Here is a 13191-nt window from a genome sequence, read left to right on the forward strand (position 1 = left end):
GGCTGTATCATTTATATTTTGTCATGTGAACATGAGCATGTGAGCATGCCTGGCTATAGATGGAAATGGAAAATAATGCGATATATATCGGCACCATGTTAGTAGTCAGCGATTTAAAAAAAAAAAAAAGAGTTGATAACAGACTAGAAATGCATTGGAATTTTGGCAACTGAAATATTCAGCTAAAACAGGGGTAAAAAAAGAAGGAATTTTCTATTTGGATAAAATAGATTTGAAGGGCCGAAATCATTGACCAAAACAGCGCCAATTAATCAGCACTACTCCAATGACACATTTTGACTGAGTCAATGTCTGTTTTGTGCACACAACATGAATAAGCTCTAACAGGTAAACATGTTATGGACGAACTTTACCCTGACCAAAAATGATTAAAAAGTCGCAATATGTAAAATTTGTTCGGCTAAAATATCGATAGGCAGCTCATTCCCTAAGAGAACAAGACACCTAGAACAGCATAAAGAGTTCAACTTTAATTACCAAAACTAATAATTTCTGTGTTTTGGTACAAAATTAATTTCGGACATCAAACATCAGACATCAAGAATTGGCAAATATTAACTGTAAAATTTTGGTATCAGGTCAACCCTAAAACAAAGCACCATTGACCAAAAACAAAGCTAGAGCTGTGCTGTGTTCCAATCATATCTCCAGAGCAAACATGAGCTTCAAAACATCAGAAAATACAGGCATGACATAAAGTCAAAAGGCAGCATGCTCCAGCCAGGCAGTGAGAGTATTGCATCATAACTAGAAGTGTTGGGTTACATAAGGTGGAAACTAGCCAAAGCAGGGCTTTAAATTCTAGGAATATTTGAAAAACACCACATGTGCGACCAATTGCGAGAGATGGATGTATTCTTCTTAGAAACTCAACCGGTTTCTAGTAATCTACATGAGAAGCGAACACAACATTCTAGGGATGTAATGAATACTTGAGGTGTAGTGATTCTACACAGACTGTCCTTTCAGATGAGATTGTTTCTAAAGCAATGTCCCTGGAGCTCTTATTGACACCCTTGAGTATGTTTATCAGCAAGAACAGGTAGTGAAGAACAACAGCACATTATTTTGCCTGTGGCAAGGCCATGAACCTTCACAGATGTAAGATAGAGAAAGAGATAAAGACACAAATAAACATGCTTTCTTGTGTCTACAGCCCACGGAGGGCTGGTAAATAAACAGACAGGCTACACTTGGTGACATGTTGGTGGCTGGGTGCAAAGAAATGAGAAACAAACCTTAAAGGTGGGCATTTAGAGAACACTACTACACTGTAAAGTGAATGAATTGGTTATCGCTAAATGGCAAAGCGGTATCATCCAACATTGTGAAAACAACTTATTAGCTGAACACTTATTAATTCCTACAGGCAGCTCTCGAGGAAAGCATTAACAGTTTCCAGATGTTCCCATGCTGTCTTTCTTTTCCTGGACCCACCACTTTTTGCTGATTGTCTTCATTTGTATTCATTCCTCCCCTCCTTCTCAGAAAACTGAAGACAACAAGTCAATCCGTCCTCCACTGGGACACGCTGTTCTCTAACAGGAAGTTCAAGTTTTGTTTTGACACACAGATTGTCTCATGCATATGTGGCTCATAAACAAACCTGGCCCCTCCCACCCTGACTCAAAACTCCGCCCACTCCTCCCTCCAACTTTATATTTCCAAGCTGCTATCCTTTCCGGGCTTATATTTCCTTACAAATTTCTCTTTCCTTAAAATTTACATGCTTTTTGCATATTTGAAGAGCACTTCAATGTTTATTCAAGGGATTGTTTGAAGAATGTTTCAATATTTTTGTCCATACACTAAAAGTGAGTGGTGTCCAAAACAACTTTGGACCCTATTGACTTTCATTGCATGGGTGAAAAAACATTTTACAAAATAATGTTTAACCAAATAATAAATATTACTACTATAATATAATATTTCACAGTAAATAAATTGAGCAATTAAAGTCCCCCTATAGTCAATAATTTTATCTCTTAAAACTCATCTTTAATCACCAAAATGACATATTTAAACATTTTTTTCCTATGGGAAAAAAATTCTTCATGCCTTAAAATAGCTTGAATGTAACTCTACACCCTTGCCTCATTTATTATACACGGATGAATGAATATGCAAATTAGCCCAGCCTCCAGTCGCTCGCACCAACTGAGAGATTAACTCGCTCAACATACTGAGGTAAACGCTGCACAATGGTATTGCTCTTTACAACATCGGACTCACAACGGTAATTAACATGATTAGCCTTTTGCTTGACTATGTTATCAAACAGCTAATAATGTGTTGCTAATGTTACGTAAACCATGTTCGCATTCATGAGTCAGACAGCTGTCTTCTAACAGTCAGTATCCTTACAAACGTTTTGAACAAGTCAGAACGTCGGTGGATAAAGGCATATAGTTCATCGTAATATACATAATACACCCACCATATTGTTAAATCTACACGATTTTTCATATTTAACAGAAAAATATGCCAGGATAACCTGGCTTCTCTCGAGACTCCCCTGCTAGTTCACTGTTAATGATATGCTAAAACACGCTGGCACGTTGACGTGATTGGTTACAAGGTAGTTTGTCTTTTTTTCACTGCAGTTTTAAGGAGAAAATACTCAGCAATGGTGTTGACTTATGAATTTGCACATGGTTTGTCATAAAGCATATTAAAAACACCACACAGACAAATAAACAACATTAAAAACTTGATTTTCACCACAGGGGGTCTTTAAGAAAAATAATATAATTTTATTTTAAAGTACAACTGTAAAATTACAATACTAATATTTATGTTTTAAATACTTAAAACAAATACTTATTTATTTTTTAACATTAAGCATTTATTTTTGGGCAGGGAGCCCTTAAAGCTTCTCTTTTGATGCCTGTTTATAAGCACTTCTCATTACAAGGTAAGCTTGGGAAGAATAATATTTGGTATATTGAATAATATTTGAATATTTTGGTTTTGCTTTGATCAATCGTGCAGCCCTACATGAGGGTGAGTTTTATGGTGATCTATCCCTTTAAAGGCAAAGCACACAAAGTGCACTCGCTCAGGCAGAAGAAATAATCACCACCCTGTTATTACAGCAGGTCTCCAGCCTCTCTCTGCCAGAGCAGGGACACCACTGAATAGCGTTTGACTGCAGCTGCTCAGCTCTCACTGCAAGCCTGTAATTAAACGGCTATGGTGATATCTTCAGCTCCATCGGTACAGATCCCCATTGAGAAAAAGCTCAATAATGCTCTCTATGTGTATGTGTTCTACGCAAGCAGCATGTGTGAACTGGCATTGACTTGGCATTAATCACAAGCAGCCTCCATTCACACTTCTTCATCATGTGGGATGAGATCGTTATCAGAGCTGCAGGTCTGGGCTGGAGTGCTACCGCGCTGCATATGCTCCATGTGGCGTAGTGGGATCTGAGGGCCACCTCAAATTTGAAAGGGCAAGCGCTCCCTGTTGCTATATGCTTTAACTAGACACCTCTGGCTGGGTGCAAAAAAGTCAATCCTCGTAACATCTTTAATGACAGTGGATTGTAAACAGTCCACAGTAGCATAATTGGGCTCGGAAGGGAGCGCCATCAATATTCCCCAGGGCTCTGTGCTGCCATCAAGAGAAGTGTGGTTGATAAAGGTCACGTTCTTCTGTAGTGTACGGCTCACGGTGCCTGCTGGGATAAACGGCCATTTATTTCATTTGAGAAGCAATCAAGCAGGTATCCACTTGCTTTTTATTTACAATGTCATAAGTTAGTGAAAGTGACAGATCTGCAAAGTGATAGCGAGTTCATTAAATAGAGAAGAAAGCTATATTTTACCTTCAGGCATCCAAACTAATTTCGCGAGCACTCAACAAGACCATCACAAAGAAAAGTGCGACTGCCACTGGGGAACGAAGTACTTTAGTATAATTAGAAAAGTATTTAGCATAATTGCAGCTATTATACAACAAAGTTATGATAACACATAGTACAAACTGAAAAATGATGCTGTTTTCATTTTTACTGGCTAAAAAGGTGCCCGACTGAAGCCTTGGGCTAGAAACATACTCAATACAATTAGTGTTTATGACCACATAAAATTTATAATCTAATTACTATTACTGCAAAAGCCCATGTGAGTATTCAACATGATTCAGATATCGGTCTTTTCCTGAGGAAAAAAAAAATGGCTTAAAGGGTTAGTTCACCCGAAAATGAAAATTCTGTCATTAATTACTCACCCTCGTGTCCTTCCACATCTGTAATACCTTCGTTCATCTTCAGAACACAAATTAAGATATTGTTGAAAAAATCCGATGGCTCAGTGAGGTCTCCATTGCCAGCAAGATAATTAACACTTTCAGATGCCCAGAAAACTCATGTTCAAAGTTCATGTGACTACAGTGATTCAACCTTAATGTTATGAAGCGACGACAAAACTTTTTGTGCGCCAAAAAAATAAAAATAATGACTTTATTCAACAATATCTAGTGATGGGCGATTTCAAAACACTGCTTCATGAAGCTTCGAAGCATTACGAATCTTTTGTTTCGAATCAGTGGTTCGAAATGTGTATCAAACTGCCAAAGTCACGTGATTTCAGTAAACGAGGCTTCGTTACACCATAAGTGTTTTGAAATTTCAATGGTTCACCACTGGAGGGGATGACTTTGGCAGTTTGATACGCACTCCGAACCACTGATTCCAAACAAAAGATTCGTAAAGCTTCGAAGCTTCATGAAGTAGTGTTTTGAAATCGCCCCCTAAACACTAGATATTGTTGAATAAAGTCATTATTTTGTTTTTTTGGTGCACAAAAAGTATTCTCGTCACTTCATAACATTGAGGTTGAACCACTGTAGTCACATGAACTGTTTTAAATATGTCTTTAGTAGCTTTCTGGGCATTGAAAGTGTTAATTATCTTGCTGGCAATGGAGGCCTCACTGAGCCATCGGATTTCATCAAAAATATCTTAATTTGTGTTCCGAAGATGAACGAAGGGCTTACGGGTGTGTCATTTTGGGGTGAACTAACCCTTTCAAAATAGAGAGGGGGATGACTTGAATTTTATCTCCAAGATAAAATAAAGATAACCTTCCACCTAAATCAGACTGACCCATGATTTAGAAAACAAGAGTTAGCAGGAAGCAGATCTCAGTTTTGCACAAACGTATTTATGGTCGTGTGACTGAATTAGCGACTCAGCATGCAAGTCTCCAGAAACAGCTGATGAACAGTTACAGTACGTCACCACTGACACCCACTTCTCCATTTCTGCACAGAGAGGAAAAACACACCTCGGGCCAAGTGGGACAGAATTTGGTGCTAACCGTCACAGCCAAGACTAAACGCTATCATTTCTCACACCAACTAAAAAAAGTTCTCAGATGGAGATAAACAGTGTATCCTCAACAACGATCTGTCTTAGAGAGATCAGTGAGATGGATGTAAACAGCTTGTAGTGTACTCAGACCTTCTGCCCTTGGAGCAGAGATAGATTACACATAAAATCACTCTTCTTCTCAAATGTCTTCCTGAAGAAGACCAAAAATATTCAGCACAAAAACGGATTCAAAAAAGCATGCTTAACTGAAGAATGAGGGGTCTGAGGGCCCCCATCAGCACTGCAGGTGTGTGTCGGGTGGGAGTGTTATATAAGCACAGGGAGACGCATGCAGCGTGGGAAGTGCAGGATATTTAATGACTCTCCTCGCTATACTGGGAAGCATTACATGTCAAAGGTGTATAGGTGACTGAGTAATAACAGCCATAATTAAACCTACAGCGCTTCGCCCTTGATCCTGCCGTAGACATCAACGTCCTTTCAGAACAGTGCCTGCTCTGTCAGCCGAGGGTTTGGACCAATGAAATGGTGTTTAAACAGCCCACACCATTCCAGAGAAAGAAAACCCTCCCCCTATATGAGACTGCTGGTGGGATGCAGAAAGGAGGAAGGCAGGGTATTGATGGATGAATTAGCTTGCTAACTGAACTGGCTGACATTTTCACCATAGTACGCAGTATTCAGCCCCAATGATGCTGGGAAATAATCTTATTACCTCCTGGTCAGTGACATTATTCTCTAATGTACCCTGTAGGACACTTAGAAAGGGCTGCACACAATGTATTTTTGCATTAATAGTTATATAATTACAATTAACATCCTCTTGAATGAATTTAAAGCATTAAAGAATAATGTGAGTGATATTCTCAAAGAGGTCTCATGAATCGTACAGCGAGGCTTAGTTTAGGATAGGTCATGTGACTTGTCACGTGAAGGGTGGTGTTATATAAGAACTGGGCCAGTCCCGTAGGCCCTCACAGCTCTTAGTGGATAGTAGAGCACTAATAGCTCTAGGCATATCTGCTCAGAGTTAGTGAGAACAGAGCATTATAGTAATAAATGAGTAAAATGCCATTACCTGGACATCATAGAGTGCCACAATGTTCTCATGCTGGAGTTCCTATAAACAAAAATAAATGCTTTTTATAATTACTGTGGTATTGAAAGAAGTCTCTTGTGTTTACCAAGGCTGCACTTATTTGATTAAAAATACAGTAAATACAAAAATACAGTAAAATTTTACAATTTAAAATAAATGTTTTTAATCTTAATATGTTTTAAAGGAACACTCCACTTTTTTTGAAAATAGGCTCATTTTCCAAATCCCCTAGAGTTAAACAGTTGAGTTTTACCATTTTCGAATCCATTCAGCCGATCTCCAGGTCTGGCGGCACCACTTATAGCATAGCTTAGCATAGTCTCTCACAAACGTCTCCATGGTTGCAAGGCACGCTCCCTGTGCAAGCAGGGGGTCACAGGCGCTGCGTAATATCATTGCGCCTGCTGCAGCCATGGTACGGCAGCAAAGTTCCTTGATCATTACGCCGCAATGAGAGTATAGTTCCTAGCCATATCGGCCTAGAAAATCGCAACTTTTCATTTTCCGTCGGTCTTAGTACACGATGTAACTACAAAAGAGTCAAGTTTTAAATAGGAAAAATATCGAAACTCTTTGGTCATTTTTGAGCGAGATGCTAACGGTCTAATCAGATTCAATGAACTGTGCTAAGCTATGCTAAAAGTGGTACCGCCAGACCCGGAGATCGGCTGAATGGATTCGAAAACGGTAAAACTCAACTGTTTAACTCTAGGGGAGTTGGAAAATGAGCCTATTTTCAAAAAAAGTGGAGTGTTCCTTTAAATTGTAATTTATTCCTGTGATGTCAAAGATGAATTTTCAGCATCATTACTCCAGTCTTCAGTGTCACATGATCCTTCAGAAATCATTCTAATATGCTAATTTGATGCTTAAGAAATTTTTCTTATTATTATCAATGTTGAAAACAGTTGTGCTGCTTAATATGTTTGTGGAAACTGTGATACAGGATTCATGTTGGTACATGTGGTTTACAGGGACTCTCCGTAGGCGTAATGGTTTTTATACCGTACAAACTGTATAATCTATCCCCCTACACTACCCCTACCCCTACCCCTACCCCTGAACCTACCCATCACAGAAAACTTTCAAAATTTTTTGAATTTAAAAAAAAACACTGTTTAGTATGTTTTTTAAGCCATTTGGTTTACGAGGACACAGGAAGTGTCCTCATAAATCATGTTTATGTTGTAATACCCATGCCATTATACACATTTGTGTCCTCATAAACCACATATGCCAAAACACACACACACACTCACCTTTAAAATTTTGATTTCTTTGCCAAGCAGAATCTGGGATTTGGAGAGATTCTTTTTGTTAATACTCTTGATGGCGACCTCCCAATCAGTCTTCTGCAAATATTACACAGAGAGAGCAATTATCAATAGGTGGGATGGCGGAGATTGGTTACATGTGCCAAATTACATTTATATGAATCTTACAAAACATTTACTTTTTAAATTTGAGTGTTAGAGTTCTGACTGTTTAATCCTGTAAGTGGGAGTCTTTGGTTGAGGACACTAACATTTGCTTCTAAAGGCCATTCTTTTCAGCATGCTGCATCTATTTCTGAACTTGTGACCTGGTACCACACAAAGCTGATAGTATAAATGGGATTTTAGCCTTTGGGAGAGGCATTTGTGCAAGGTGGGATTCCATAGGGCCGAACACCAGCTTAAAGAAACTGTGTCCCCAATGCAGAGTGGAAATCCATGAATAGAACGATGCTTTTCATGTAAATGTAGGTTAATAAGAGATGTTCCTGCAGCACACTGTGCCATAACAAAGTGCTGGCAGCACGCAAGAGTGGCTGCGTTCATCTGGCCTCACTGAAAACCGACTCAGCCAAGCGTGTTGAAGGCAACCCAGAGAAAACGCTGTTGGCTTTTTTTTTTTTTTTTTTTTGACCCCATTTATAGATGAGCATTCAAAGTCTCTGCTTTTAGTATCACATCTAATCAAGGAACGAGAGACTGAAATGCTCAAGAAATGCTGTAGAAATGTCCTATATATGCAGCTAATTTATGTCATATGTCAGTCTATGTTTGACATCCTCTTCCAGCTAGAATGCGTCAATCAGCGATCATAAGCATGTGTGATGATGAACACGGTAATATGTTTGTAGGATGAAAATAAAACGGTCTCACTGGTAGTATCGAGTCAGCTGCTTTGCATGAGGCAGGTGATCATAAATATGTATCATATTACCCCTGCTATATTTAGCTGATGATGTTGTACTACATACTGTGCATACACTGAGCATTTCCACACACACAAACATATGAGCAGAGATAGCTCTTATAATAAATCATTGACCATATAGGTCTGGGCCAATATTAGCATTTGATCTGATCAGACCAGGTTTCAACAACATTTGAGTGTTTTGATTCCTGGTTTTTATTCTACATTCTAGAGTGTTTGAATGTTTTAAGAATGGCATGACATGGAAATGAATCTGTTTCCTAAATGCATGTTATTGGTATTTTTGTAAATTCATCCATGCATATGTTACAGTTTTTTTCTTTGACCTTTTCATTTTGTTTAATCAAAATGTCATTACTAGACCTTCTGGTGAACCAACAGACTTCTCTCTGGTGATGTATGCCAGACTTCTCCAATCATTTAGTCCCATTAAACCCGCCCTTTCGACGGCACTGCGTTCAAATTTGCCTTTCATCCAATCAACAACCGGTGAATTGAAGCAAGTCCCTGTTCTACATACTTTCTTTTTCGATAATCCGTTTCACTTGGACGTACGTCACAATATGGAAGAAAATATCTGTCGCTACTTGTTACATCGCGATTCAAAAAAAAGGAAAAGTATATTACTGCCATTATATCGCTTATTGATCATAACATAAAAATGATGATCAGCTCAGCTAAAAACATATATATCAGGATATTCCCATCAATCAGAACGAAAATCACAAATGAGATCTTTTTAATATCTTAAAGGGTTAGTTCACATAAAAATGAAAATTCTGTCACTAATTACTCACCCTTGTGACCCATAAGACCTTCGTTCATCTTCGGAACACAAATTAAGATATTTTTGATGAAATCCGAGAGGTATATGACTCGTCCATAGACAGCAATATAATCAACACTTTAAAGGTCCAGAAAGCTACTAAAGACATTGTTAAAACAGTCCACGTGACTGCAGCGGTTCAACCTTAATTTTATGAAGTGACGAGAATACTTTTTGTGCTCAAAAACAAAACAAAAATAACGACTTTATTCAACAATATCTTCTCTTCTGTGTCATTCTCATACGTTGTTTACGTCCAGCGCTTCCAGGTCAGAATGCCGACTCATTATTGGCCGGCTCCTGCGTCAGCATCACACGCGCGCATCGTGCTGCTCACGTGATCAGCTTTGGCCAATACTGAGTCAGCATTTGGACGTAAACACGGAAGCCTTCACTGTGCTTACTGCATCACCTGCGTAAGGAGAATGACAGGGAAGAGAAGAGATTTTTGAATAAAGTCGTTATTTTTGTTTTGTTTTTGCGCACAAAAAGTGTACTTATCGCTTCATAACATTAAGGTTGAACCACTGCAGTCACGTCGACTTTTAACGATGTCTTTAATACATTTCCGGACCTTAAAAGTGTTGGTTATATTGCTGTCTATGGATGATTCCCACTATTGGATTTTATCAAAAATATCTTAATTTGCATTCCGAAGATGAATGAAGGTCTTACAGGTGTGGAACGACATCAGGGTGAGTAATTAATGACAGAATTTTCATTTTTGGGTGATCTAACCCTTTAATTGTTTCTCCTAGACACCAATGAGATTACATGGAGATGTTGCCTGCCTCTCAGATCTTTCACCTGAGAAAATAACCCAGTAATCTCACATGTGTCTCCTCTAGAGATTCAGAAGAGATCTCAATAAAGTCTCAAATCAAGTCTCCTATCAAAAACCCAACAGTTACAAGTTTTTATTCCAGCTTATCTACTAGTACCTATTTATGAAACAATAGTATCTATCCAATTCATTTCAGGTAACTATTTCAGAATACAATGACTAGCTACTAGTAAAAATGAAAATGCTAATCGATACTGGACTAGACATTTAAAAAAAACACTAGATAAAAAAATAAATAAGCTACTAGATAGTTTCAGGCAATAATGTTAAAACGGCTTGCCATTTTCTCATAACAACACGCAATGTAAAAAATAAAGCAGAAATCATAACAAAATCTGCGTCCAGTCCCTCCGCCCAAAGTAGACCGGTCAGTATTGACGTCAGACGGCTTATTCACGGAGGCTGTTTTATGAATGAATGACTCCAGCAGTATGTGACCTATTCTAGCACACGTTACATAAAAACAGCCCACAGTTTCTAATCAAGAATTGCTATGACCGCGAGAGCAGTGAAAAGCACAATGCATGGACTACACAAATCTATATTTCTCTACATTAAAATGCATTTATTCTATGCAAATTTGACATTTAAATGCCTCACTTTAACTGGGATGCATATAACAAGGCATGGCCCAGATTTGCAGTCCGAGTGAGAAATGATGCTCAGCCACAGGGGCTCGAGCGCTTATTTACCTTTTTATGTCTTCCCTTGAAGACGACCGCAAAGGCTCCGTGTCCGACGAGGTCTTTTCGGCTGTATTCAAAGTCTCCCACCGTCTCCATTTTTTGGCTGGTATCCGGTGATACACTACAGCTTGTGATGGAGAGGCTGTCAGGGACAAGTTCCTCAAACTCTCGTTAATCCAGACGACAGTCTGTTCAAGAATCCTGTCATCCCCAAATTATCAATGCGAAAGAACGTATACTTGAGAGTTGACTAACAACTGTCTGGCTTAAAATTAAGACGAAGTAAGAATCAAAACAAATAAATAGCTAAACGTGAAGTAGATATAGATGCGGAGGATGCGTTCCTAGGATCCTAAGTTTCGCTGTCACTCTCTGACCCAGTTAACAAGCCATTTCGCAAAATAGCTTGATGAAATGGCTATTGATCCAACTCAAACCTTCCGAGCTACATGATGTCAGTTGAGTTTAAAAGGAAAGAAAGAGGCTGCAAACGCCCTCTCCTTACTGTAATAGTGCCTCGTTAACTCAATAACGGCGCGGTGGGTCATTGAGTTGCCCATCGCGAGCTGGCTAAAATGACAGCCAGCGATTTGCATTTACAATTTAGCAGATTTTGCGATTACAATGTAGCAGATAAATCGCAATAAATAATATCTAGATGTGTTACGACATCGATGTTACATACAGACGAGCAGCATCGCCTGCATAATAGCAGGTCAGATCACAAAACAAATGTTCCGTTTAATGCAATAGTCAGCCGTTCTTCTTCAACGATATGGTGCTCTTCTTCAGATCCATATGATAGCAGTTGTGTACACCATTTCTTCAGTTCACCCCTCTGTCCTGCTTTCGATCTCGCGGGACAATGCGGGAAAACATCAGTGCTTCACTTTTAAGAAACGCAAGAAAAGACGTTCAAAGCACGATCCGTTAGGTGCGGGGAGTTTAACGTTTATCTTCAGTTCGTTCGGAGAACTTGCCCATGATCACAGCTTGCTGCATTACAATGACAGAGCTCTTACAGGAGAAGACTGTCATATCGTGTTCCTCCGCGCACGCGAGTGCGTTGTCCTCCGCCGCGAGGGATAGTCCCGTTAGCTCGCGAAAACAAAGCCTAGGCTCTGCAAAAAAACTAGAGAATGCAAATGAGAAGAACGCTGTAAAAAGAGAAAAGCGAAAAATGTTAATTTTAGAAAGAAAGAAAGAAAGATTAAGCGGAATTATACCTAATATTATCAAATAAATACGCACTTGAAATGTTCATAATGTTGAATAAGAGTGATAATTACAGTGCTAGGCTTTAGTGCTAATTTATTTAATGGTACAAAACAAATATGACAGCACTTAGTCCTCCCCCTGGCGGCGGCGACCTGTATCAACATGCCAATATAAACCTAAAGTTGTTTACTTTTTGATAATAATGAACTCACTGGCATCCTCTGGTGGTAAAACTGGTGGAAAAAAAAATCAAATATATTCAAATACCTACGCGGTAACTCTTTACAATAAGGCCCTATTAGTTAACACTGGTTAATAACATTATGAGCAATACATTTGTTACAGTATTTGTAAAGGTTTGTAACAAAATACAACTGTTCATTTTTAGCTCATGTTAGCTCAGGTCCATTAACTAATATTAACAGACACAACTTTTGATTTTAATAATGTATTAATTCAATTCAGCTGTTGAAATTAACATTAAGATTAACAATTGATTTAGATGTATTTTTTAACTCTGTCACCTGGTTAACAAACTGAATGGCATTTATGCTTAAAACAAGAAAAATATAGGCTCTATCAGTTGGGTAAGAAAAAATCATTTAGTTTTCACTTTGAATTATTTTTTTCTTTAACCATTGACAGATATGCTTTCTTGTTTTAAGCATAAACTCACTTTTGATACACTTTTCAGACAACAAGGCTTAATATCTTAAATAATTTTGGTTCTCAAGTAAATGTATCTTGATTTAAGAATGTTTAGATATTTGGACAGGAAAACAAGACAAACATATTGAGTAAGAAAATACTGTTAATCATAAGTTTTAACATACATGCTTTGATTACTAATCACATGCTGAGTGACACTGAACATGTCTCAACATGCCTTTCACATGCGAGGGTCCATGTGAGGCTTCAAACTAAAAGGGGTGAGGCTACCTTCTCCAGTGTCACTTA

The 13191-nt window shown here is 38.4% G+C and overlaps 1 protein-coding gene across 2 annotated transcripts in view; it reads right to left on the bottom strand.

Annotated features, from left to right (window-relative positions):
* Nucleotides 1-12107, bottom strand: part of ulk2 (unc-51 like autophagy activating kinase 2) — a 39390-nt gene extending 27283 nt beyond the window's left edge. Inside the window, exons 1-3 of one of the 2 annotated variants that reach the window (XM_051861546.1) lie at nt 11023-12107; nt 7718-7810; nt 6438-6479 (exon numbers count right to left, since the gene is read on the bottom strand). In XM_051861546.1, coding sequence (XP_051717506.1) covers nt 6438-6479; nt 7718-7810; nt 11023-11112 — 225 coding nt within the window. In that variant the 5' untranslated portion in view covers nt 11113-12107. The remainder of the gene's footprint in view (nt 1-6437; nt 6480-7717; nt 7811-11022) is intronic. The other variant, XM_051861545.1, reaches the window with a different exon arrangement.
* Between the last annotated feature and the right edge of the window lie 1084 nt (nt 12108-13191).

This window comes from Ctenopharyngodon idella, chromosome 15, assembly GCF_019924925.1.
Source record: "Ctenopharyngodon idella isolate HZGC_01 chromosome 15, HZGC01, whole genome shotgun sequence".
NCBI classification, from domain to species: Eukaryota; Metazoa; Chordata; class Actinopteri; order Cypriniformes; family Xenocyprididae; genus Ctenopharyngodon; species Ctenopharyngodon idella.